At 42.4% G+C, this 25,247-nt stretch overlaps 9 protein-coding genes across 9 annotated transcripts; 6 read left to right on the top strand and 3 right to left on the bottom strand.

The window, feature by feature from the left end:
• Positions 1-2,132: 2,132 nt before the first annotated feature.
• Positions 2,133-2,448, bottom strand: EAF01_002769 (uncharacterized protein; the record flags this gene model as incomplete). Its single annotated transcript, XM_038911023.1, is given in 2 exon segments — positions 2,133-2,238; positions 2,255-2,448. 2 exon segments carry the CDS (start codon positions 2,446-2,448, stop codon positions 2,133-2,135), a joined length of 300 nt encoding a protein of 99 aa, XP_038773945.1.
• A 55-nt stretch (positions 2,449-2,503) lies between these two features.
• On the top strand, positions 2,504-2,848 carry EAF01_002768 (uncharacterized protein; the record flags this gene model as incomplete). Its single annotated transcript, XM_038911022.1, has 1 exon — positions 2,504-2,848. The coding sequence occupies one exon, from the start codon at positions 2,504-2,506 to the stop codon at positions 2,846-2,848; it is 345 nt and encodes a 114-aa protein (XP_038773944.1).
• Positions 2,849-3,176: 328 nt separating this feature from the next.
• EAF01_002767 (uncharacterized protein) lies at positions 3,177-6,164 on the top strand (the record flags this gene model as incomplete). The annotated part of the gene is made up of 1 exon (XM_038911021.1): positions 3,177-6,164. One exon carries the CDS (start codon positions 3,177-3,179, stop codon positions 6,162-6,164), a length of 2,988 nt encoding a protein of 995 aa, XP_038773943.1.
• Positions 6,165-8,597: 2,433 nt separating this feature from the next.
• Positions 8,598-9,760, top strand: EAF01_002766 (uncharacterized protein; the record flags this gene model as incomplete). Its single annotated transcript, XM_038911020.1, has 3 exons — positions 8,598-9,009; positions 9,066-9,703; positions 9,758-9,760. 3 exons carry the CDS (start codon positions 8,598-8,600, stop codon positions 9,758-9,760), a joined length of 1,053 nt encoding a protein of 350 aa, XP_038773942.1.
• A 4,787-nt stretch (positions 9,761-14,547) lies between these two features.
• On the top strand, positions 14,548-15,220 carry EAF01_002765 (uncharacterized protein; the record flags this gene model as incomplete). Its single annotated transcript, XM_038911019.1, has 2 exons — positions 14,548-14,970; positions 15,020-15,220. The coding sequence occupies 2 exons, from the start codon at positions 14,548-14,550 to the stop codon at positions 15,218-15,220; spliced, it is 624 nt and encodes a 207-aa protein (XP_038773941.1).
• Positions 15,221-16,583: 1,363 nt separating this feature from the next.
• EAF01_002764 (uncharacterized protein) lies at positions 16,584-18,072 on the bottom strand (the record flags this gene model as incomplete). The annotated part of the gene is given in 9 exon segments (XM_038911018.1): positions 16,584-16,874; positions 16,937-16,978; positions 17,030-17,155; positions 17,169-17,219; positions 17,247-17,311; positions 17,362-17,452; positions 17,505-17,569; positions 17,701-17,777; positions 17,828-18,072. 9 exon segments carry the CDS (start codon positions 18,070-18,072, stop codon positions 16,584-16,586), a joined length of 1,053 nt encoding a protein of 350 aa, XP_038773940.1.
• Positions 18,073-18,924: 852 nt separating this feature from the next.
• Positions 18,925-20,293, top strand: EAF01_002763 (uncharacterized protein). Its single transcript, XM_038911017.1, has 2 exons — positions 18,925-19,308; positions 19,408-20,293. The coding sequence occupies exons 1-2, from the start codon at positions 19,037-19,039 to the stop codon at positions 20,246-20,248; spliced, it is 1,113 nt and encodes a 370-aa protein (XP_038773939.1). The 5' UTR covers positions 18,925-19,036; the 3' UTR covers positions 20,249-20,293.
• A 33-nt stretch (positions 20,294-20,326) lies between these two features.
• On the bottom strand, positions 20,327-21,951 carry EAF01_002762 (uncharacterized protein). The gene is made up of 5 exons (XM_038911016.1): positions 21,460-21,951; positions 21,333-21,400; positions 20,939-21,108; positions 20,770-20,876; positions 20,327-20,709 (listed from the first exon to the last, which is right to left on the bottom strand). The coding sequence occupies exons 1-5, from the start codon at positions 21,597-21,599 to the stop codon at positions 20,523-20,525; spliced, it is 672 nt and encodes a 223-aa protein (XP_038773938.1). The 5' UTR covers positions 21,600-21,951; the 3' UTR covers positions 20,327-20,522.
• Positions 21,952-23,259: 1,308 nt separating this feature from the next.
• On the top strand, positions 23,260-25,235 carry EAF01_002761 (uncharacterized protein). Its single transcript, XM_038911015.1, has 4 exons — positions 23,260-23,492; positions 23,549-23,626; positions 23,688-23,721; positions 23,771-25,235. The coding sequence occupies exons 1-4, from the start codon at positions 23,411-23,413 to the stop codon at positions 25,113-25,115; spliced, it is 1,539 nt and encodes a 512-aa protein (XP_038773937.1). The 5' UTR covers positions 23,260-23,410; the 3' UTR covers positions 25,116-25,235.
• Positions 25,236-25,247: the final 12 nt, after the last annotated feature.

Genomic DNA, 25,247 nt, shown 5'->3' with positions numbered 1-25,247 from the left:
ATAAACGCTTATGTCGGCATTTTGTGAGCAGAAACTGTTGTAGATATGGGTTGGATTGGATAAGTTCTTGGAGCTCGTGCTTATTTGTTTGAGACACACGTGGATGATCTACGGGCGATGTACCGTAAGGTAATGGATTCGAAATCCGAGAGACCATAGTCAAAATAGCCTTGCAGGATTATCGCAAGGCGGAGGGATAAGTGCGACTGTGCCGTTTTGATATGAATGGGATCATCAAAGTTGTGCAAGCGTAAGAGATGCTGTGTAATGGATTTTTTTGTAGAAGGATTGATAATTCAATTGGGTCGTGATAATGACGAATGGTTGACGAAACTTTATAGTGCTACTGGCCTGTTTAATGATTGTGTTAACCCTTTAAAATGAGCAATTGGATTGTGTAGTCTCTTGGCAAGCATCTTTTTTGGCATGACATTGCTCAAATATACTATGGTGCTATTCCGTGCCTCTGGATAAAGGCAGACTATAAGTCCTTGGGAAAATCAGTACTTTGATTCTTCCGGAGTTGTTGATGAGATGGAGAACGCCGGGTCAGCAAATCCATCACACATACACTCGCGGGGTAATCCTGCATACAAAGTTATTCCATTTTATTTCAGCTGCTTGATTTTTTCTTAGCCCGAAATTTCACTGAATTCTTTAATTTTTCTAAGTTCTACTTGAACCGATTGTGTTGAATACTACCTTCCCAATCTTGAGGCTTAGCTCATCAAGGTAACATCAAGGTAACATCAAGGGGAATGTGTCAACGGGGGTTGATAACTTGATCGTTACCACGGCCTGAGAAGGATTTGATCTCCAAGTAAAAAATCCGAATGCACATTGCGCAGGACAAAGGAAAACGTCGATTAGAATTCGTACATTTCCTGCGCATCCTGTGTCCTGTGTAGGTATGGTAGGCAACTTACCAATGGGCTGGGGATTGCCGTGTGTGAAGAAAGAAAGAATAATCTAAATATACTTCAGCGGGTTGACTTATCTAGATTAAGTAATCGAAAAAAGAAGCGATGATGTGGCGCAGACTCGATAGTTGCTGAAATGGTACATGGTACGGACGGCAATGCATAAGCCAGACTCGTCAGCCAACCACAACTGTATATCTTAGCTAAATATGAAAGCTGCAGGACCAGCAGGTACGTTGATATCAGGTACATGATGTATGAACTCGGCATATACCTACTGACTTGGCTGTATACGACGGAGTTGTATGTTTTATAGTTTGTCCTCTGGTCTGACCTTCTTGTCTGTGATGTTTATAGATTTACATCGTCGATTCACTGTGCTGCCTTAGCTTTGGTCCTACCAATTGTTTCTTCGCATTCCCTGAACTTTTGAGTTGCAGCATGCTGAATTGCAACCTTGTTGACATGTTAATTCATCTAACAGATCTAGGGTCACAAAGTGGAACTTTGTGAGCTTGGTGATGTGATCACCGAAAAGTAGGAGCCTAGAAAAAGAAATCAGTCCTGTTCGTATCCATTGTCTTCCTGGAGAATATCAAAGAGCCTGGGCTGTGATTGTGGTGAGTGTGGTGGGTGTGGTGGGTGTGGTGTGGGTGCGGTTGTGGTTGTAATTTGCAACAGTTTGTTAGTGTTGCTATTCTGTTGCTTGCCTCTTGCTAAATGGCTTAGGTGGGGTACTCGCAGCCGCCCGGAACGGGGACTTTGGGGGGAAAAGCGCCACTATCACGTGCACCACATGCATGTTTGTATCTTACTCTAGCCTATTCGCGTAACAATCACCTAGGCAATAGGCAATGTCAATCCATTTTTGATATCAAATTTCATTGGATACGAGTAGTACTATTTACTCAGTCAATATGAAGAACGCCGAGATAGGTTGTCATCGCCGTCGTCGTCGTCGCTCTGTTTCCCTCAAAAAGGAACATGACGATAGAGTAGAAAGATACAATCCAGCAAACTCTTCCCTTTCTCTCCCGGTCGTATAAGTCCGAAAAGAGCATACCAATGCAAAAGGGACTGCAATTAGAATAAGTGAGGACTGAAATGGGTAGAGCGAACTCGTCACACATGGGATTATCCACTCTTAATTTATTTCAACTGCCGCTAAGTTACCAGTGCACACCGCGCATAGCACTACCACGTTTTTCTCCACTACATACTGATACCGTTTGCACATCTCATTTGGAAACCTTGGATATCGAAATTTGTTTCTTTACTACCTAATGTCTCTTGATCAATTCCGTTCTTCTTGCCGGTACTATATCAATATCAACTCCGGTGATGAAGATTTGGTGGAAGTCTCCGAATCCCCGAATGCCGGAACGAACAAACCCCTCTCGAACACAACTTCACGCGGCTTCTTGCACTTGTGTACAGATTCTTTACCTCCTTCAGACCATGGACCATCCCATTCTTTATGCAAACTACTAGTCAATGTCATCCTTGCCAGATAAGCATCTTCAAACATTGTACACAATCACGTCACTAGCATCTAATTTTAGCGCAGTGCCTCGGTCACAAACATGTTTCTGCGCTTGTCCGTCGTCATGGGAGTTTTTGGAGTTCTCGGGGACAACCCTTGCCGCTACTGTATAATTCCAGATCCCCCGCAATCAACTTCAGTAAGTGGATGTCTCTTTGAGATTTGCCCCAAGGAAGTCAACTCCACTCTTCCTTCTGTTGCACGAATCGGAAGTATAGCCTATCACTTATTATTTGTTATGAAAGCTGTTGGTATTTTGCGTTTGTCATGGGCGGCGCTTGTCACTCAAAGGAATCTGGCCTTTGGAATCCAGTACCACGAGGTCGGTGTGGATGTGCTATCCGGCATGCATGTTGTTGATCTGTTAACCACGCGAGTTTTGTGATATATCGTCAAGCGGTGCACTAGCAGGCTATCTTTAATATATTCTTTGAGCTAGATCTTTAACTCTAAAGATGAGCCCCAATGCTACAAGTGGATGCGAAACCCATTCCCATTAGATGTTTGTAGATATATCCGGACCTTAGGTATCCGACTGTATCCATTGTTAGAGTATTGTGCCAATGTCGTACGGATGATTGTGCCGTGTATCAAGTTGTATTGTGCATCATCTCGAAACCGGAAATCCACCCAAATTCGTTCAATCGATATACACGGCGGACTCACACTTGAACTTTGTTTCTGTCACACTTTCCATTGAATACTCTGCGACTATGCCATTTCAGAAGTCAGGGTCGTGTCCTAAGCAGATGAGCTTTCATCGAGAGAGTAACAGTGCTGATGGGTTTTTCGAATACGATCGTAATATCAGCAATAGGCAACCAGAAAGTCTTTTCTGGATATCAGAAAATCCAAAATCCGACAAACTTGCGGTTCGAAGGAATACAGCTATCATGGTACGAAAAACTCCTGAGATCCGGATTGATTCCAGTCAAACGGCACAGTCACCATTAAGTCCTTTACACTTCGATTGGGATTTCAACGATCACTCGGCGAGCGGAAGTATGGATAAAGGTGTGGATGAAAGTGTGGGTGGCCAAGGGAATAAGAGTACACCGAACCTAACAAAGGTAGAATCGACACCAATTGACGATGATATTGGTTCTTTGTCCCCAACTATATCCAAGTCCCAAAGTTGTGTTTCATTAAGAAGTGCGACTCGTACCTTACAACCAAGCCCGATAAATGATAGTAATCAGCATCATAATCGTCAGCCCCGCTATCATTATTTCCCCCAAACCCTGGCGCCCCCAAAATTGGACTCAGGTGATGCACCATTAGCAACACAAGCGCAGACTTGCAGCAATACTGGCATGGTATTTTCAGAGAAAGAAATTCCGCAGCAGGCACAAGGTAACTTGAGGTTACATTCTTATAAGAGAGAGGCGCAAGCTACCTCGTCAGATAAGCTTATGGAAGTGGAAGGAAAAGTGGAAGGATCAAATATTAATCTCTTCCATAATCCAAATACTTCATCGTTGTTAAATCATCTTATTCATGACAGAGGAAATCCAACTCCTACCGTTGCTCGTATCCCTAGCATTCCTAAAACTCCTACTACCACCAACAAATTAATACGATCAACCAAGTCTTACGATAGATTTATTCTCAGATCAAAGGAAAAATCTTTCTTTCATTTTCATTCTCATCAAAATATCTCTCGTCAACGACAAGATCAACAGCAACAGCTCAGTCATAATAATAAACTGATATCAACATCTGCTTCATGTTCGAATGTACCAAAGATGGTCGAATTTACCGATAACGTCGAACAATTAATTCGCGAAACGGATGAAGCATTTCAAGCAGTGGGATTTGCTTTAGGTGATGCAAGAGCTGCCACTCGAGGATTTCAGCAATTCGAAAATAGCAAAGCAGCCAGAATAAGTGGTATGAGTGTTAATGATTTGAACAATATGAATGTCAAGAATATCAACAACACCATCGTTACCCGCCAAAACCGATCAACCTCCTCGAGTAAACCTCTCGCACGGACCAATTCAATCTCGAAGCGCAATCAAATGCAGAATTCCAACTTTTTGAAAGAACGTCCATCTTCAACCAGTCTTTCGGGAAAATCTCCTGTACCAAAATCTTCATTTAATTCAAAGGCAAAGAAGTCAATTTCTCCCAAACAAAAGAAAAACACTACTTCGGACAAAGCCTCGAGAAAGAGTCTACCACATCCACATTCAAGTGCAAGATGGAACTTAGGAGATGTTACGGCCAGTATGGCTGATGTTTTCAAAGGAAAATTCACCAGACTGGAAGCCGATGAAATGTTGACTCCGGATAGATTACAACAACTAGAGGAAAAGGCAGAAAAGGCAAAATTAGACAATGAACGAAAAGCTTCATTGGAAAATGCTCAAAATGAAGCCGCTCGCAATACCGACACAGCCAAAGATGCGGATGGAATTGCTTCGGTGGGACATTCACGGAAAATGGATGCGGATAAGAAGCTTGATACAAACATTATATCGTCGGATAGCCCAAATAATGTATCACCAACAGAACCATTTCATTTGGAACATTTATTACCTCGCATCAACAATGACAAGGACAAAACATCGAATTCAACACAAATCGTTGGTTCTTCTTCACCACCACCATTTACCTCAACAGATATATCCGAATCTTTGGAAAATGACCATCAAAGAGGTCGAAAAGCATTATCCGACATCCCGAATCCCGATTATGCCGAAATCGATGCTATTGAACAAGCATTCGAAGATCTCAACTTCCCCTCTCCACCCCGCGATTCTCCACATTCTCCACCCAGACTCCCACGAAGTCGTTCCAACACAGGAATGACAAGTCTCCTACCCACCATTCCCGAAATCTCTCCCCTCAACATCTTAGCCCCACGAACCCCTAAACGAAGCTTCTCGCAAGATTCGGAATATTCCCAAGACTCGAGTACATCCTCCGTAGACTACATTCAATTACCTTCCACACCATATACCCTCACATCTCCTCTCTTCCGCCATGGCCCCATCCGTCTCGAGTATGTCTATCATCGCTCTAATCGCGATTCTCTCTCCGGGCCCGAGTTTGAAGAAGCACTCGATTGGACCGCATTTCAGATGGCAATTTCAGGCACAATGGATGATGGTACATTAGGCGCTAGCCAAGAAAGCATCTGGGAAGCAGATGAAGCGGAAGTTGATAGTATTTTCGATTGGTGGAGCGGATTCGGATATCCTGGAATCGGACGTTTAGTCAAAGAAGCACCTGTTTCTCGACGCAAGAGAGGAAAATCTCTCGCAGCTACCGACGCGGAAAAAAGTTCTCGAAAGAACAAAAATGGAAGGGATAATCGCGCGACGACTATCGGACTTGGACTGGGCTTTGGTATTCCCAGTGAAAGCAGTAGGGGCAGACCTAGAACCCCAGAATATCAAGGTGGGCTATGGGTAGAAACGATTCAGGATAGTGCGCCACAAGTAGTGGAGGCCGTGTCTGGACCTACTTTTGGAGCTAGAAGAGATGTGGCGCTCAAAGTGAATGTTCCGGAGCCGAAAATCGATGATGATGATAATGATTCGCTACCACCTTCGCCGATCAACTTAGTTAAAATTAAGGATGAATATATCCCCATGGGATACAACTTGGGACATGATTTAGGGGATTTTTTGAACTGGGAAACGTATCATGTGCAGAGTCTTTTTGGAGAGGATGAGGGAAGAAATTATATGTAATCGTCAGAGGATCTAAGAGAAGGAGAGAAGACCAATATGGAAGTGAATTTAATGGCTGAATGTTTAACGGCCTTGGAGTTATAATTTGGGACACGGAAATGGAACTGGAATCGGAAAGGAAATCTATGGAATTGGGCATTGGAATGGGATTATACATATTGCGATGCATATATGGCTTATGAGAAACGGACGGAAAAGGACGGGAATGGACATGAGAAAGGAATTTCATGTGAGATGGGGCAGAGAATATCTAGTAATCTTGACATGGTACATTAATATCGAAAAGCGAAAAGAACTTATCATATACATTTGAAGAGAATTTTTTCTATGGAGTACTTGGTGGTTGGAGATGTGTGTATTTATATGATATATCAACAGATGAACACCAGAGAATGATATCTCTTCATGAAAAGAATCGGATTTGATCGCCCCATCATCTGAATGTATTTCGACTCTCGGTGAATATCTCAAAAATGCAAATGTATATCTCGGAACAAGATTTGTGATTTATGACAGGAGAAAGCGCATACTTTGGGTTGGGTATATTGATGAATTACATCATTAATTGGGACTCGAGATTACGGCTTGTGTTGTCTTTTGGATGAACATGATGATTGGTTGAGAAGGGGAGGGACGATCTTGATATTTCCTGATTCTGTAGAGAGTTGTTGTTTACTTGATGCTAGGTACCTTTTTATGAGCATTCTTTACTTCATTTCTTTTGGGAGCTTCCGCCGGTTGTCTTTCTACCAGTTCTCTTTGGGTCTGGAGGGATGTATGGACGAGGAGTTTTAGATTTTTGAAGCAGAATTTCAGAGTTTAGAACCGTTAGAAGTTCAATAGATATGGATATGGATAGCGAAAGGGTATACCTTTGATTATACATCTTTCTATTCAGGCATTCCACTACTCAATTGGAGATAATAATGAGAGGAAACTACCCGCGGGACAATAAAACATCTCTCCTGCACCTGAACCATTCGATATAAACAAAGAGACTAATATATCCACCAACATAAACCCATATTCTCTAAAGCTTCGAACGATCAATAGGAAAGACATCATATTCAAACAAAAGTTCCAATACATCTCATCCCTCCTCTCCTACTGTGTGAGTATCTGGAAGATGATAATTGCAAACTACTTAGGTAGTATCTTAAGTCGACGATACAGGAATTCTCGCTTTAACTCGAATATTAGATATTCTCTTCTGATTCTTGACTACAAGAAAGTATTCCAAAGAGTTAAATGTATATGATGAAAACTACCAATGGATCTAAATAGACAACCGTTCGATGATGATAATCTAGATGAAAGTCACGTGTCCATCACAAAAACAGATGCATAAATGCAAACGGAATCAACTCAATTTTATTCTCTTCTAGAGGGACGACATGAACAATTCTTCCATGCCAGTGGGGATGAGCATAACATTTTGCATAAAAGCCTTTCCACCGAATCCGGCGGGAAAAAAGAGTGAAAAACTCGGATAATGGTGGCTGAACAATTGGATCTGACTCGCGTGTAGAAAAACGAAGATTTGCCGCATAGCAGTCTGCAGAACTCTCCGAAGCGGGGCATTTTATGTGCCGATACATTGAAATGGACCTATTACCTGGATATCTGTTTGAAGCTTGGAGATGTTTTCGATCTTGTATGTATCTTGAACTTCGGGGTCTCTATGCCTCGGAGGTTAGCATTGGGATTCCAAGGGGTAAATAGCGAACTCACTGATGAAGGGGTAAAACCACCCAGGTACCAGACATTTTCTCAGCAAGATCGGTTACCTAATACTTGTCGCAAGCTACAAAGCATGGATCTACACATAAGGTTACGATAGGATATAATTCTGAATCAGCCGAGTCAACCTTAACTACTACGTCGTAAGTAGAAGCGGATGTTTATCCTCAAGTAGCTATTTTATGATAATGTGTGGAACATTTTCTTTCTTTCGTTGTCAAGGTGGCGGCTTTGGCGGGGTGTTTTTCTAAATAGTGATATTGATCCGACAACCTCGGCCATAGAAAACGATGGGCAAAAACAGAATCTCGTATCCACATTCTTCAACAAAAGCTTACCAATTCACACCAACCTCAAGTCATGTCTTGTTCACGCAATCAAAAACGGAGACTTCGTTTCAATGGAGAGAAGATGTCCTTGAAGAGCAACGAATGAGATGAAGTATCTGATAGTGACCCTGAAAGGTAGGTAGTCTTTAGAATGTTCTACAAAACTTGCATGCTTTGAGCTTGGATGAAGACGTTCACTAGCAGGAACGTCATACCTGAGGAAAATTCAGTCACAAAGACTATTCATGTATATCTATCTGTCTATTTCCCCTCATCCCTTCTGGCTAAACTCAATTGCTTTTTCTTTGACAATCTCATACTACAATAATATATATCTATATCTACATCAATCTCAACTGCGAAAATGGTTCAAAACAAAGGTCTTATCTTCAAGCAAGTTCCTCAGGGAGTTCCTGTTGCAGGAAAGGATTTGGTCATTGAGACTCGTGAATTCGATCTTGACCAAGCACCACCCGCAGGAGGTATCACAACCAAGAACTTCTATGCCTCCTTCGATCCTTACCAACGTGGACGCATGAGAGCGGCAGAAGCCAAGTCCTACTCCCCAGCTTTCCCATTAGGACAACCTATCAACAATAACACTGTTGCCAAAGTTATCAAGTCAGACAACCCTAAATTCCAACCGGGAGATCTCCTCACCGGTTTCATCTGGACTGAAGAGTACTCTGCTCTCCCAAAACAACTCGCAGATGGCGCAACCAAAATTGAGAACCCATACAACTTGGACGTAAAGCATTTCCTTGGAGCATTGGGCAGTACGTTATTTTGATGCTCTTCACCCCCAGAACATACTAACATTCTCTTCACTCAGTGCCCGGATTGACCGCATACTCCTCATTCTACGAAATCGGCAAGCCTGTTAAGGGCGAGATCATCTTCATTTCTTCCGCATCCGGAGCTGTTGGAGCCCTTGTTGGACAACTTGCCAAGCACGAAGGTCTCACAGTTATCGGGTCCGTTGGTTCTGACGACAAATTAAACTACATCACCAACGAACTGAAGTTCGATGGCGGTTTCAACTACAAGACCGAGAAGCCAGCCGATGCTCTCAAGCGTCTCGCACCAAACGGTATCGATATCTACTACGAGAACGTCGGAGGAGAACAATTAGAAGCTGCGATCAATGCCATGAACGATCACGGTAGAATCGTCGCTTGCGGTATGATTAGCGAGTACAGCAAACCGGAAGCCGAGAGATACCCTATCAAGAACTTGATGAATATTGTTGCAAAGAGAATCACAATGAGAGGTTTCATCGTGGCTGATGCTAACATGGGCCCATTACATGTTAAGGCAAGAGACGAGAATGTTGCTAAGTGGTTGGCGGATGGAAGCTTCAAGGCCTCTTTGAGTGTTACTGAGGGAATCGATAATGCGGCAGAGGGATTCGTTGGTATGCTTGGAGGAAAGAACTTTGGAAAGGCGGTTCTTAAGATTGCTGATTTCGAGGTAAGTTTTATTCGCTGAGATATTCATGGACTGTGGTGCTAACATTTTGCACAGTAAACAACATATATAATTGGCTAGAAAAGCCATGAAATGATAACTGTAAAATATATACCCAAAAACAATTCCCTATGAACTTTAAACCTCTCCGTTTCCACCCACTTGGAAGATTGAACCTAGCTTGTGAAATTCTACGAAGCTTTACCTGTTTGTCCTTTGATTTACTCAGATCTTCTGAATAAGTCTTCATTCGCTCATACTCGCCCTCAAAGACAAACATTTGATATCCCCACCGAAGCTAAATCTAATCTCGACGCTTTGCTACCTCCCACCACAAATCCTCACAGCACAACATCATTTGAAATCAAATTTGCCTGCGTCCCTTTACTATTCACAAGTAGTTGAAAGACAGGATGTCGCAATAAAGTCAACTATTATCTATTCGACTGTCTGTCCATCTGATAAAACTCTGAATTCAATCAATGTAATTGTTGGACCAATCAGACATCACATCCATTCATGCTTTATTGATTTTTAGTACTACAATTGCATTCATTCTCTATTTCTTGCAGTGTCACCATAATAATGAATCTTTATATTTATTAACAATTCTATCTACAAATTGCAATACCATTCATCCATTCGTTCATTCTGATCAAATCATAATAAATTCACACTTGCAAAATAGATTGCACACACCAAATTCTCACCACTCAGACTACATTTCCATCCACCCCACCCCACAGCCCTAAATTGTCCATCGCCTACCCACTTCCTATCCACCCATTACCCACACACTCACTGTCGAATTACCTAAAAGTTCGTTTTCCAACATCTCTTCATTCCAGTCCTCTGTTTCTTTCTCGCATCATCTTTCTTGCCTGCTCGCTGAAAATAAATGTCTCAAGAGCTGACAAGAATTCGAGCAAAATAGTTTCGTTCGGCAAAAAGATAATCATTACCAGATGGTATTGTGGAATGCCCGTTCTAGGAATCGAACCTAGGATCTCATCATAGCAATATCGAAGAGAGACAAGTACTAGTGATGCGCTTTACCGCTAAGCCAAACGGGCGTTTTTGGGGGTTGTTGTTGTCCTGGAGGGGGGCTGTGGGAATATAAAGCGGAGATGTGGATGTGCTATGGGGTTTGTTATGGCAGTTGGGACGTTGGGATGTTGGATGTTCAATGGTTCTAGTGAACATATAGATTAGGTGGGAAATTTGTCGATAGCTTTCACGAGGTGATGAGTTTGTATTTCTCTGTTGAAGTCGAGTTTTTGAGGCTGGACTTGATGCTGTGTAGAGAGAGGCGAATGGGATGAAGTCTGGTGTTTTGTTTGTTAAGAATGATTGTTGGTGTTGCTGTACTACGCGTGAGGATGTGGATTATGCTGGAGGTCTTGGAATTGAAAGCTAGCTGAGATGGATGTTTTTATATCGTCATTGTTGAGATCTGATTAAGCAGACATCTCAGAATCGAGATCGTCGTCGGCTGATAAAGATATAGATCCGTTACAGCTGCTTTCAAATCGAATATTACTGTTCGATATTGTGTTAATGAGTACTTGGAAATTTTAGGACGATTATGCATGATTTTTACAGAATCAATCATCTTGTTTCGATGTATAGTTAATGACCAAGTGAGGTTTCTGTTTAAGCAGTTGTTTATGTTGCACATATCTCGTATCGTTTGAGGGTATTATGGTCGTTCTGCGGTGGCTTGTGATCTTATTTCCTACTTTCATTTGTTGAGATTCGCTCGCACAGTATATGATATGCTTGTTGCCTGTCCTCATCTTACACAACATACTCTCATTAATTATTTTCCCAGTACACAAGTTTGATACCTTTCAGATCCCTCAGATGATAGTGCTTTGATGTTAGAACTTCAGTCGGATAATGACCGGACATTTTTGAAGTATATATCAGGCCCCAAGGGATACTTGTTAAGTGAATTACATGTCAACTTTTAGGTCTAGATGTTTCAATGCTAAGGCTTCAGGCTGAATTTCACAAATGGTCATCTGTTCTCTGTTTTCTTGAAGACACGATGGAATTCTCCGAATGTTCAGTAATGTCGTTGTTATTTGTTACTCGGGCCTGTAGTTGTTCTCTGCTTTGATCAAAGTCTCCTAGCTCAAACTCCAGTGCTCCAGCTTCATACTATTCCTTGTCGTAGATGACTCTAGTCCGTTCAAGATTTGCAATCTCCTTTCATGTGTGTAAAAGATTATATGAAGACCCAACTGTTTTTATATTTTCCAAGTACTCCTAATCTGATGAAAATATATCATCTCCAGCATAGCAAGCTCCGAATAGGTTCTTTTCAGGTAGAAATTCAGGTGGTCTTGTTATCTGTGGTAAATCTAACCCTCGTTTGAGGATTGCTAGCTCGTTTTTCTCTACGAAGAAACATTCGTCTGTAGTTGTCAGGTAAAACTGCATTTTGTCTGTGGATGGATCCAATGGTCCGGAATGAAGAAATGACGTTTGATGTCTGGGGATAACCCAAACCTACTCTATATTTAGACTACAGACCCAAAGATCGATTACTTAGAAAAGGGAATTTGGGCCGTGCAAATCAGTGATGTGGTAGATTAGAGACATGGACCAAGATATTCGAGGCTACTAAGTGCTTTGATGGTAGTCGAGTAGCGGTCAGTAGTGAATGTGTCATAACATCAAAGTCAAACCTAGCCGGTTGTTGTCGGAAGAATTATTGTATATCGGCCTTTTGTTCTCCTTGTGCAAATTTGGAAGCTTGAAGACCCTGACTTTCGTAATCGATCTGAGTCCAGAAGTCACCCAAGCTTTCATCGTCAAATCTATCATGTTCCGACGGTGCCTCAAGTCATCATATATTGTGGTAATGATTAACTACGAGGAAAATATGGACAGAAGATATGGCTAATGACTGGATACAGTAAACCCTTCATGGAACGGGGAATTAAATCGATAGTGATCTTTTTGTTTGTCCACGCAGGAATGCGGAGAAATGTACATTTCAACATTAGTTTTGGCACTCTTCCACTGTGGTGGATTGCATACATGTGTTATTGTCAGTGAGAGAACGGTATTTATAGGTTATCATCGAATAGAGATGTAATCTCTATGTAGATTCTTCAATATAATTTAGTGATCCAACTTCAACGCATATTGAAACTTAGTAATCACGAGACCAAGATTACAAAGTATTCATCTTGTGAATACCTATCTTTTGAATCAATTAGGAAGAGAAGAATTTTGCAACTGTAATTAGATGTTGACATGACAGAATTCTATTTCTCATAGCTCGATGTTATGTAGCTTTAGAATCACCGGCATTCAAAGGCAATGAATTTATAGAAGTGTCGAATGGGTATAAGAAAGCACAACAGTCCGAATATTGTCGGACGATTAGCATTAACGTACGTGGCCCTATCACCTATTCACTACCTGACTTGGCTAAGCACGAGCCTCCCAAAAGCTTTCGTTGCATATCTAGAAATCGTATATATGCTAGCCTATGTGCTAGCCTGATATATAATCGCTAGCTCAGTCACTTACTAATTTGTGTAGAAAGTGCTAGTAAGCGATTAGCAAAGCGCATCGAGATGTGCAACAAAACCTCAGTCAGCCTAGGCGATTAACACATGATATACGCATGTCGTAAACTCTGTTGCACGTCTGAGGTGCGTTAATTTGCGACCATGGGAGTTAAATTGGCGAGAGATCAAACACGTTACACGCTAGCAACGCCACGATACACTAGCGACTATATACACCTGCAGATATGCAACAAAATCACAGAAGGGAGACTTGGTACCACGTGAAGTCATGAATCATTATTCGCTGGAGATGATGAATGAGGTGTATGAGGCTCAAGGTTTCAGACGATATTATGGGCGAAGTAGAAATCATGAATGTCTTCTTTCAAGAAAGCCCTGATAGTATATTGCTTATGTGTTTTGGCATGATTTGATCCTCGGTATGAGACTTTCAAGAGGCGCATATCGTGAGACTGAATGAAGCACTGCAAATTCACTGTGCATCTTCAAAATCTCCCGAGGCCAGTATATATTTCCAGATCGCTTATGTTATGAGGGATCATCATAGTAATGTCTGGTTTCCTTTTTGAGGTTTGAGCTAAGTATACCCATGGTCTCGGCGGAAGCTATCCAATCAGTAACGATACTGTGCGCATCTGCCAATCTTGCTGTGCCCCTATGGTGTTGAATGTAAGATATATTACCCTTTTCTTGATATGCCGAGGAAGATGCTTTTCCATCGAATGTCGAAAATTGTAAAGTATAATTTCAAATACACTATGCCATGCTTGCTACATCATCTAGGCCTATCAATTTTGTAAACACGTAGCAATAGCTTCAATTCTAAATACTCCGACCGCCGCAAATAGCAATACTCGGGAGACTACTTTTTGCATTTAACTTTCCTTCATCATATCGACGTCTTATTCATCAATGATTCTTGTTGAATATTAACATTTATACTCAAATCCCCAAGCTGCAGATCGAAAATACGTTGTATGGCACAATTATCTTGCTTGGTATATGATTGACTGTTAACTTTGCTATGCCTTTCATGGACTTGTATTAAGTTAGATACATACTGCACGTAACCGCCAAACTTGACCGCTCTTCTTCTGCATTTCACCACTCGATTCCCAGGCGATCGAGTAGAAGAAATAGAGGCGAAACTCTGGAATTCGTTCAATTACTAGTATCTTAATTGTATTGTTATCCTCACAACCAACAAGGAACCTAGTTCAGCTCTTGAAAATGTTCTAGATCCAAATATTCTCGCTGGTATGCTCACTTTTGCCTTCTGTACCATGGATCTTTCAGAGGATGCTGGTCAATTTATCCGCATCTCATAGGAGCATAAATAAGACTTCAGACGCACAAAGTCAGCGGTACATCCTATCGTTGGATCTCAATGGGCTGATGCAAATTGTACAAAATGAACCTAGATATTTCTACCAGAAAGTCTCATCAGGTTACAAACTCTCAACTTCATTGCACGAACTGGATTTGCGCATTCTGAATGTGGTGTCTTATCAGTATAAGATCTGGAATACGATTAAGTACTTTGATGCTGGGGTTAAGACACAATATGATAGGAAGAATCAGCTGCCGGCCGACCGCAGCGCAGAGCCTCCCGAGGTGGAAAAAGTACACGAAATATCTGGCTTGGGTGTCTCCGCCTGGACAACTAAATCTAGGATTTCAACGCTACTGAAAGATGGGATAAATCAAGACTACTATCTAAAGGTATTCTTATGAATATTGCAAGATACGACACACCAATATGGAGCTTTAGACAACAGTTGGCGACTTGAATCGAGCTGCTATCAATGGAGAATTTGAGTCGATGAAGGCCATAAAGAAAGTTATTCCTGGGTTTATAGCTTCACCAATCGCCCAAGGATCAATGAAAAACGAGTCAGACTGTCACTTGTACCGTGGCCAATATCTATCAATCATAGGCGAATTGGTAGAACCCTGTTCATTCTGTGAGTAAATTGCCAGAGTACATAAGAACTCTGTTTCTCCAACCAATAAATTTGGCTTCCACACAGTGATATTCAATGGTGACCTCCCACAGAAAAATGACTATTCTGACAGTTGCAAATCTTTCTTCACAGATGGGTTCCGTCACATGTTGAAGATCAATACAGCACGCGCAGGACGAATGAGGAGCTAGAAGCTATGCTCCCTGCGTTTTTTGAGAAGGTCATTCCTCGATTTCTTTGACCTTTGGAGGGAAGAATCAAGCCAAGTCTTGTTGATATGTCAATGATATGTCAATATAGATGAGTTGGGCAACTGGCGACTAGAGCGTAATAAGTTCTCGAGAGCATATTTATATGTGTGTCATGCCTATATACCGAAGCCTTCACCGAAGAGGACTATGAAGTATTTGGTAGAGATATATCATGAAGGACTGCCGTCAGATCTCGAAGTTTGATATAGTTTGACACTTATATTTGCATTGAAAGTTCACAGTCATTAAGTCTGCAACACAATGGAGACGATGAAGATTTGAGATCTCACATCTAACATTACTTAACATACTACTAGATAATTTCAAGATGTCACACGCTATTTATTCAAATCCACAAACAGCTAAAGCCGTGTAATTGAAGTGCCAATCCGGTGTCGCTTCTGAATGTACCGAATAGATACAAGCATTGATCTATTATTGTACTAGATTGACTCAGAGATTCAGGTCGTGTTAACCTCCCAGACGCGCTTGAATAGTGAGAATCTTTCGAACGTATATGTTATACGATTCCCAACTCTATAGCTGTTAGGATGGTGCCGACGATTCCAAATATCGACTTCTTATGCTCTTTGACTCATTCAATGAGTTTTGTCAATGCAAAACGAAAAACCATGAAAACCTTTACTCTCTTCACAGATTTATTTAAGATCATTTTGGAACACTTTTAAATCAATATCCACCTAGAAAAATTTACAGATCTGTGGAGATTATGGCTATTCAGAGGGGTATTTGGGAAGTACATATAAAGCATAGAACACGGAGAAATTCAGACTGCATTTACTGTAAGTTTGATAAGATTGTAAAGAAGCTGTGTAGTGAGCGCTCTAATGTGTTAGAGCTGTTTTAGAAGGGATTGATTTTAGTTTCCCTGCGTCATATTACCTTTGGAAGTATCCTCTCAACGGAATCTTAGATTGGTGAATATTCCAGATGGTGTCATGTTAGAGTTTCAGAGAATAATCTCTATCCAATTTTGCAATGAAGGTGATTTGCAAGATGGGTTCCCTGATTCTATCAATGTGCAGATATCTCTAGTTCTTTCATTGTCAACTTTCATGAATTTTCAGGCTTTCTAATCAACACGCAGTCGTCATCACCTTCACTCTAGAGTCCAAAACTTCCATGAGCTCCAATTCCCGACCAAGCTCATGAAATCTTTCGCTGATAGTAGAGGACTGTCTCTACTAGCTTTAACCAGGATCCCCCTATAATTCCCAAGGTGCTTGATTATCCACCGGTTGATCGGGATCTTCGTCAAAGACATCAAATCGTAGATAGTTACACGGGTTAAATATCTCACAGGTCCACTCTCAATGGTTGTCGCCAAACCATTAATGATGGCAAAGTGCTTCTCACTTAATGACGCAACGCAGAGATTCTCAGAAAGCGGCTCTCATTGGAAGTCTTTGGAATTACTGAAGTGCCACGCTGGACCTCCTAGGATAGAATGACCTGTGCCGGAGTTATGTCAGTCTGATTGGTAATCTGAGCAATCTATTATCATTAGCTGTATGCTATGCAATTAATACTGACTCCTGTGTTTACCTTGGTATCAAAAAGAGGTCTAGGGATGTCGGCATGAGGAGCTACTACTTCAAGAGGCTTTCTTCCTAGTGGCTGCTGGGTCATAAGATGAATGTGCTCTTTCTTGCAAAATTGAAGCAGCTCACGCTGGGAAACTAACTACGCTGAATATCATCAGCGCCCAATCGTTGTTGAATGAAAACTTCAACAACTATGGACAAGCCTCGACTTGATTAACCACGGGACGAATTCTCGCAACCTCCAAAATCCGCTTAATCTTGAGAATATTGAAATTGGACAACCCTGAAGTTGTCAATTTTGATTCTGATTTACTAGAAGGATCCATATCCTACCGATGGCTTTCGCTTTACCGCTATTCACTAACTCCTCCATTGCTTGCCAAGGTTTCGTGTACTTGCGAGATCGTTCACAATCAACCACCGGCTTGCATTTACTTAGCCGTCATCAACTTTCATGGAGATGAGATAAACTTTACCTTTCCATTACCGCTGGGATGTTGAGTCGTACCATTATTTGGACCTGGAAGGTAGGCGTGGGGGACTAAGTATCAATCGTCAGTCCATGGTTCATAGTCAGAGGGACTTGATAATCACTGACAATGCATATGATATAAATCAACCATTGTGTTATTGGCACCTACACCAGGTGCGCTTTGGATGTACATCACTTACCATATTCCAAGCCTAGAGCTTTCAAACTCAAATCCAACGCACGCTCGACGTCTTTAGGCTCGTGCCACGATTGAGCTCTTAACAGAATCAACAGGCATTGTTGTGGTTTCAATTCTTTTGAGCCCACAGTTCAGTAGTGACAAAGAACTCATCTCTCAAGACACTACTTTCCTTAGAAGCATCTCCAAAAGCCTTTTCATTTTCATACGCTACTGCGCCATCAATATGGCGATATCCAGCTTGAATCGCCGCCTTCACGATGTTCTTTACTTCCTCATTCCAATCATTGCCTTGGAAGGTTCCTAATCCTAAGCCAATAGCTGGCAAGATGCTACCATTTACCAAACGGAAACTAGTAATGGGAGTCGCCATGATTCAACCAGCAACAGAGATGTTGTGTTTCAAGGTTGTTAGATGTGATTGATGTTTGGACAAAGTCCCATCAGCAGGTAGGTATGCTAAGTAATCAATCGATTGGCTTTGAATGCATTCACAACACCTGCCCATTGTAGCTATTCACCGTAATTGTACGGTACGGCCTCGATGTTTAGTAGACACCAGCCAAGGTTGTGCTATGTAGATTTGACAAGTCAAGGCCGAGGACTGAGATCATTTCACAACATAGATATACCACTCTATCTTGAGAATTGATGCTTCACTGGCCAGCTCAATCTCAGATATCTAGACTTCATTCTTCACTCTCCAATTCAACATCAGGCATCTGAACTCTGTTGTTTAACCTAGTCTTGAACCATGAATTCTTATCTTACATTTCCCTTACCTACATAGGTACATAGGTATCTCCAGTCTTCTTTTGAAATTTAACTATGGCTATAATTTATTCAATGAACTGTATCTACCTAGGTATTGAAACATATAGACAGTGTACTTCGATTCGATATGATCACCCTTCACACATAATACATCCACTAGTAATCCCGAGAACATCTCAAGACCAGTGATAATAATAAATATTGAAGTATAACAAGAAGAGTAAAACTATCAATTCAAAAGAGACATTTACGTGACATTAAACTTTCAGTATTGAAGTCACCGAATGACCATTGGTGCACTTCAGAGCCGCTTAGTAATCTAGCCTGATTACAGGCTACACGACAAGGCGCGAATTTTTGATTTTATCAAATCTAGCCTCGTCTAAGGTTATCGTCCCCCTCCAAAAATAATTTATTTCCATCTACGATACAATAGAACAACCTTTCTACAATTCCACCAGCCAAACAGCAACGTCGATTCTCTACCTAGATAATTCCTCAATGTTACGTCAAAACCGGTAGCACAAATTCCAGCTTCCCATTCGCACAACACATAACCCATCATGTCTTCACGAGCCGCGACCGCGGCCTCAGCGCCCGATGATAAAATCACAGCCTTGAAAAAAGTCCTTTATGACGAGTGTTTTGAATCGTTCGAAGACAATCCTACCTTTTTCCAAGATGATCTGTTCGAACTCAAGGTTCTACCGAATGATGATGTGGCGGTGCTGTTGGCTGTCACGCAGGGCCTCACAAATGATAAATTGTTCAAGGTGGTTCAGGATTCGCAGAGGGGAATTGGTTGGAAATTGCGTACGGAAGAGGAAGCTAAGAAGTATGAATTTCCTTTCCGTTTGCGCCTAATCCTGGGATCGATTCGAACCAGAATCGCGAATTCATGATCTATGTACAATGCTAATGAGTCCCCAAACAGTTATCGCAGTCTTTCCTCCGAACAAGAAATTGTCTACGCACTCATCGACGAAGCCGGTCAAGAAGGAATATGGACCAAAACCATCAAGGCTCGGTCCAATCTTCACGATGCAGTGTTCCGCACGGCGCTCAAGCACCTCGAGACCAAACACTTGATCTCAGAAATGAAATCCGTAGAGGCACGTAATAGGAAAATGTACATCAAATCCAGTCTGCAGCCTTCCGATCGCGCTACTGGTGGAGCATGGTATACCGACAATGAACTAGACGAGGAGTTCATCACACAAATCTCGCATATTTTGTTTGATCACATCCACAGGAAATCTTTCTATAAATCCAGTTCGGCGAGTTTGAGGAGGCCAAAGAAGGTGATGGGAAAGAAAATGTCCTCGGATGAAGCAAAAGCATTGAGAGACGAAACTTTAGGGTCCCGAGTCAAAATTGAAGATGTTGCTGAGGACGATGCTATAGATAGGGCTAGAAGACACTACGATGCCCTATTACCGATGCCACCCGGCTACCAAGGATATCCGACCCTCAATGAACTCACATCGTTCATTGATAATTCAGGAGCAACGGCTATGACTTTGACTGCTCAGGATATCCAGCAATTACTGGATATATTGATTTTTGATAATAAGATTGAGAGGGTTCTTGCGGGTCCAGAAGGTGTTTGCTATAGGGCTGTAAGGAAATCATTTAGGGAGGAACAGGAAGGTGGCCCATTTAGTGCCTTGACGGATGTTCCGTGTGGACACTGTCCGGTTGCCGATCTGTGTGAAGAGGGCGGGCCTGTAGGACCAAGTACCTGCGAATACTTTCAAACATGGTTGAACATTTAGAGCGAAAATGGTTAATGGGGATAGCATTCTATTACATAGCATAGCGATGGCCGGCATTGGAGTTCAGGAAAGATACCACAAATGGGAAGCATCAAAAATTCAGGCCTCTAATCACATAGGTAGATGTCACATACAAAAAACAGAATAATTTAGTAAAATCCGTTGCATTACTTTTCGTCATTCATTCCGCCAGATAGCTAATCATAATGAAGATTACCGAACGATGTCGGGCTCAAAAACCACCTGCCACCGGTACACTCGCTAGTAAATGCATTTATAGTTGGCCAGACTTGACAATGGTTGGCTTCTTGTTGTATTGAACCTTTCCACTGCCGGATCCGGTGGCCTCGAGAGCCTTGACAATCTTCAAGGACTCATCATCGGCAACCTCACCGAAGACGACGTGCTTGCCATCCAACCAGCTGGTAACAACGGTGGTAACGAAGAATTGGGAGCCGTTGCTACATAGTTATTAGTCGATTGAACAATTGTAAAGGCTCCGAGGAGGTTTGTAAACTTACGTGTTTGGTCCAGCGTTGGCCATGGAGAGAAGACCTGGACGGGTGTGCTTTCGCTCGAAGTTCTCATCGGCGAACTTCTCACCGTAGATTGACTTTCCACCGGTACCCTGTATTATTATTTTTAGCTTCGAGTTTGATGAATTGTTTTGATCGAGTATTTGTAACGTACGTTGCCACGGGTGAAGTCACCTCCTTGAAGCATGAATTGAGGAATGATTCTGTGGAAGGAAGAACCCTCGTATCCGAAACCCTTCTCACCAGTGCAGAGAGCACGGAAGTTCTCAGCGGTCTTTGGGACTACATCATCGTAAAGGGTGAACTTAATTCTTCCAGCTTGCTCTGTAATGAAGAAAGTACATGTCAGCTCCGGAAACCAAGAGGGGAAGTGGAAGGTGGGGCAAAGATGACGACAATCAGAATAAACAAAATGTGCCTTTGGAGCTCAACAAAAGCTCAATTGGCGCAATAATAGATGCGCGGAACGATAGTGTGATGGAAAGTAGTTGAGGTTATAATGAAGTTGATATAAAATGAATCAATGAGATGGTGATTGCATCACTTACCTTGGATAGTAGAGGTAGCCTTTCCGGAAGCGTCAAGGACTGGACCCTCCCAGGTAACATCGAAGAAACTATTGATATGTGAGTTTCCATGAACTTCTATTGATGAGAGTCTGCTATGAGAACGTACGTTGAAATGGCCATATTTGATTTAGTTGCGTGAAATTGTCTTGAAGAGATGGAGTTGAAAGAGTTGTTGATGAAGGTGTTGCGAAGGAGGGGCAGCGAAGTGCTTTTCAACACAGAAGCAGTGCGGGGCACGAATAGCATTTTTAGCGAAGTTGTTAGGAGCTCCCTAATTGGTTGAATTAGTTCTCTGGTGGGGCAGGGTAAAAAAGGTGGTGGTGAATATGAGGCGTGCGTGGGAATGTGTGTGTGTGTGTGTGTGCGTGTGTGTGAGTGAGTGAGTGAGTGAAGTAACAAGGCAAGGCAAGGTACGGTAGTAGCAGTCGTCGTAGCACGAATGACCAGTAGATGGGGCAAGAGAGGGTGAGCGTACTAATACCAAAGCAAATCAAGAAAACAAGGTGAAATGTTCAGGGATATTCTTCGGGTTGTCACTGGAAAGGATTGGTTAGATTGAATGGAAGGGAAAGAGAAGGAATCGATCGGAAGGAGGGGGAAAAGAAAACAAGTAAATGCAGGTGGGGTAGGGTGAGCTCAGCAAAGGTAGGGGTAGGAGTTTATTACTACGGAGTAGGCAATGAGATAATTCCTGAGTAAGGTTTGATGGCTAGCAGCATATACCTAGCTTCTACTCGAATAGAGCTGATGTACATGTACGACAGTTACCAGTAAATAGAGATAGACTATGTATGGCAAGACCAGCGGTTCAAGTAGATGTTCTTCAAAAGGGGAATATCTTTCTGCTTTCTCCCTTGATCTCTGCTTCTTCTTCAATCTATATGCTTATCTAAACTACAGTAGTACCGTTTAAAGGGTAATCATCGAGGTTAATCTTGGTCCCAGTTAAACTATCGCCAGGTACATACTAATTTACTAAATGTCCCGGCACGTATTATAACTTCGAACTAAAGAGTGGCCTCTCATAGCCACTTTTCAGATGCATCATATCATCAACAAATCCATATTCATCGGCGTTTTGCAGCTTGCTGGATATATAGAAGTCTAGATGATCCGAACTTGCTCGGTCTAGTATTTCGGTCATGTCGAAATGTACCATGGCGGCAAATCCAATCAGGAGACGCCGCGCATTTGGTTGAGGATGACATGACGCCTTCATCAACTCTTTTCTCGGGTGGAGGGGAGGCAAAAACCGCAGCACACAAGAGGCGGAAGCGGGTGACTTTGCAAACTCAATGCCCCAATCATTCAAAAGCGTGCAATGGAATACGAAACATGTGCTTCACCTGCAGGTCTCACTCCTGCAAGTTTGCTCGGGTATCTCAGCGACGTACCTTATTTGGTTTGGTGAAGGGTATGCTTGTTTTTATACCGAAGAAAACACGGTCAGATGCGATTGATCGGGGGAGGGGCAGGCAAGAGAAGATTGGCGAATACTACACCGATTGTACAACGTGGTACTCTATACTCTGTAGTCTATAGATGATGTCTCCAGAGTAAAGCAGTAAACTTTGAAGATATATTTAACTTCTTTCCTTTCCTCTTGAAGCAAATTTTCCCCGGCTTGATATAACTGTTGAAATGAGAGCAAGGGCTCTTCACCGCTTCCTTACGTACTTCTGCCATGATTCTCCAGCATCAGTATAACCGTTGCTTTCGTATAGACAGTAGACATTCAGGTCTCGACATAGCAATGGAAGTGTCGAAAATATCAAGAGAATGATAGGTAGCTGTTCTTTAAACTACCCATCACATAGCCAAAGACAATTCATTAGATTTCTCTTCTCTGCTAGTTAGAAGATCTTGCTACCGACTTGGAGCACATATCACGTGACTCAACATCCTTCTGAGGTTAGTGTCAACTTAGCTTACGATCGGCCGCCGTTCTAGGACACATGGGACTTCTCCATCTCCATACAGTATCCAGATAATTTCCCCCGCGTCTGTAACTCCATATCATCAATTAATTCTATTAATTCTATTCAACCTCTCTCGCCATGGATCTCGCCAGTTTGAAGGAGGCCGCGTCCAATTTGACGTTGTATGATTTGAAGGCGGGTGTGCGAAAAGTACAAAATGGTAAGAGCTCAGTGTAGACAGCTGGCTGAGTTGACCATCGACTAACAATCATGTAGCTGTGATGAATTATACTGAGATGGAGGCCAAAGTGAGAGAGGCTACCAACAATGAGCCATGGGGTGCAAGTTCTTCATGTTAGTCGCAAGATCTGTTCATCTCGATTGCGAAACTGTCAATCCTAATGCCGTATTACAGTGATGCAGGAGATCGCCAATGGCACATATAACTAGTAAGTTAATTCGGCCAAGAAACAAGTTCGTACACTGATTCAGCTCTAGCCAACTACTCAATGAGATTATGCCTATGATTTATAAGAGATTTACAGAGAAAGCTGCCGAGGAATGGAGACAAATATACAAAGGATTACAGTTACTCGAGTTCTTAATCAAGAATGGCTCCGAGCGTGTTATTGATGATGCGCGATCGCATTTGACACTCCTCAAGATGTTACGCCAATTTCACTTCATCGATCAGAATGGCAAAGATCAAGGTGTAAACGTTAGAAACAGAGCCAAGGAATTGGCTGAATTACTTAGTGATGTCGACCGGATTCGGGCGGAACGGAAGAAAGCACGAGCTACCCGAAATAAATATACTGGACTTGAAGGTGGTGCAGGATTAGGTGGTGGAATGTCCAGTTCCAGTAGGTACGGAGGTTTTGGGAGTGAGGAACAAGGTGGTTACGGCGGATACAGTGGAGGTGTATATGGAGATGGTGGTGGATTTGGGGGCCAGACCAGTGATTTCCAAGATTCCGGTAATCAAGGGGATTTTGGTGGAAGTAGTAGCCGCAGAGACAAGTTTGAGGAATATGATGAATATGACGAGGGTGCGGCTCCTTCATCGTCACGAAGACAGGCCGAAAGCTCCTCAGCAGCATCCAATCGCAAGAGAGTTGGAACCGAGCGATCGACGAAAAAGGTTGAGCCTCCAAAGAAGAAGGAACCCGAAGTCGACTTATTCTCCTTTGATGACCCAATACCGGTATCTACACCAGCAGTTGCGCCTGCAGCATCGAATGCTTTGGCCGATGATGATGACTTCGATGATTTCCAGTCTGCGACACCCGCACAACCAGCCGCGCCGGCAGCATTCTCCCCAGTCTTACAACATTCTGCTACTACGACCAGTAATACACAATATGCCTCACCTCAACCAGTCTCGGCACCAAAAGCTGCAAACTTGAGTGATCTAGTTGGGTTCTCTTCAATTTCACCAGCAACAAGCACCAACAATACCCCAGCTAATTATTCTGCATTTTCTCCACCTGCAATGGCTCAACAGCCCCGCCCAGTTCAGACAGGTTATCAAAGTACACAACCGAATTATTTTACATCCATCCAAGCCCCCAGCACACAATCAAATCCTATGTCGGCCACATCCTCCGTCAAATCACCTACAGCTGCCAAGTCGTCTGGAGGAGATGCTTTTGGATCTTTATGGTCTAGTGCCAGTGCTGGTATTAAGAAGAGTAGCACTCCTACAACTTCAGGTCCAGCTTTAGGACAACTGGCCAAGGAGAAAGCAAGTGCTGGTATTTGGGGTGCTTCATCAGCAGGATCAGCCCCTCCACAAACTTCACAACAAAAGCTGGGAGGGGGATTGGATGACTTATTGGGTTGAAAAATGTATCTTGTGTTAGAATGAGGCTATTTCTGCGGAGTGGCACATATGGTTAGTAGGTAGGCGGACGGGCGTTACTAGATACAATATTCAGGCGCAAAAAATTTAAATCAGATTTCTATACATTGTTCT

The sequence above is a fragment of the Botrytis porri genome (genome assembly GCF_014898465.1).
Source record: "Botrytis porri strain MUCL 3234 chromosome Unknown BPOR_003, whole genome shotgun sequence".
NCBI lineage: Eukaryota > Fungi > Ascomycota > Leotiomycetes > Helotiales > Sclerotiniaceae > Botrytis > Botrytis porri.
Note: the sequence above shows the minus strand (reverse complement) of the source record. Positions and strands in the feature narration are given on the sequence as shown.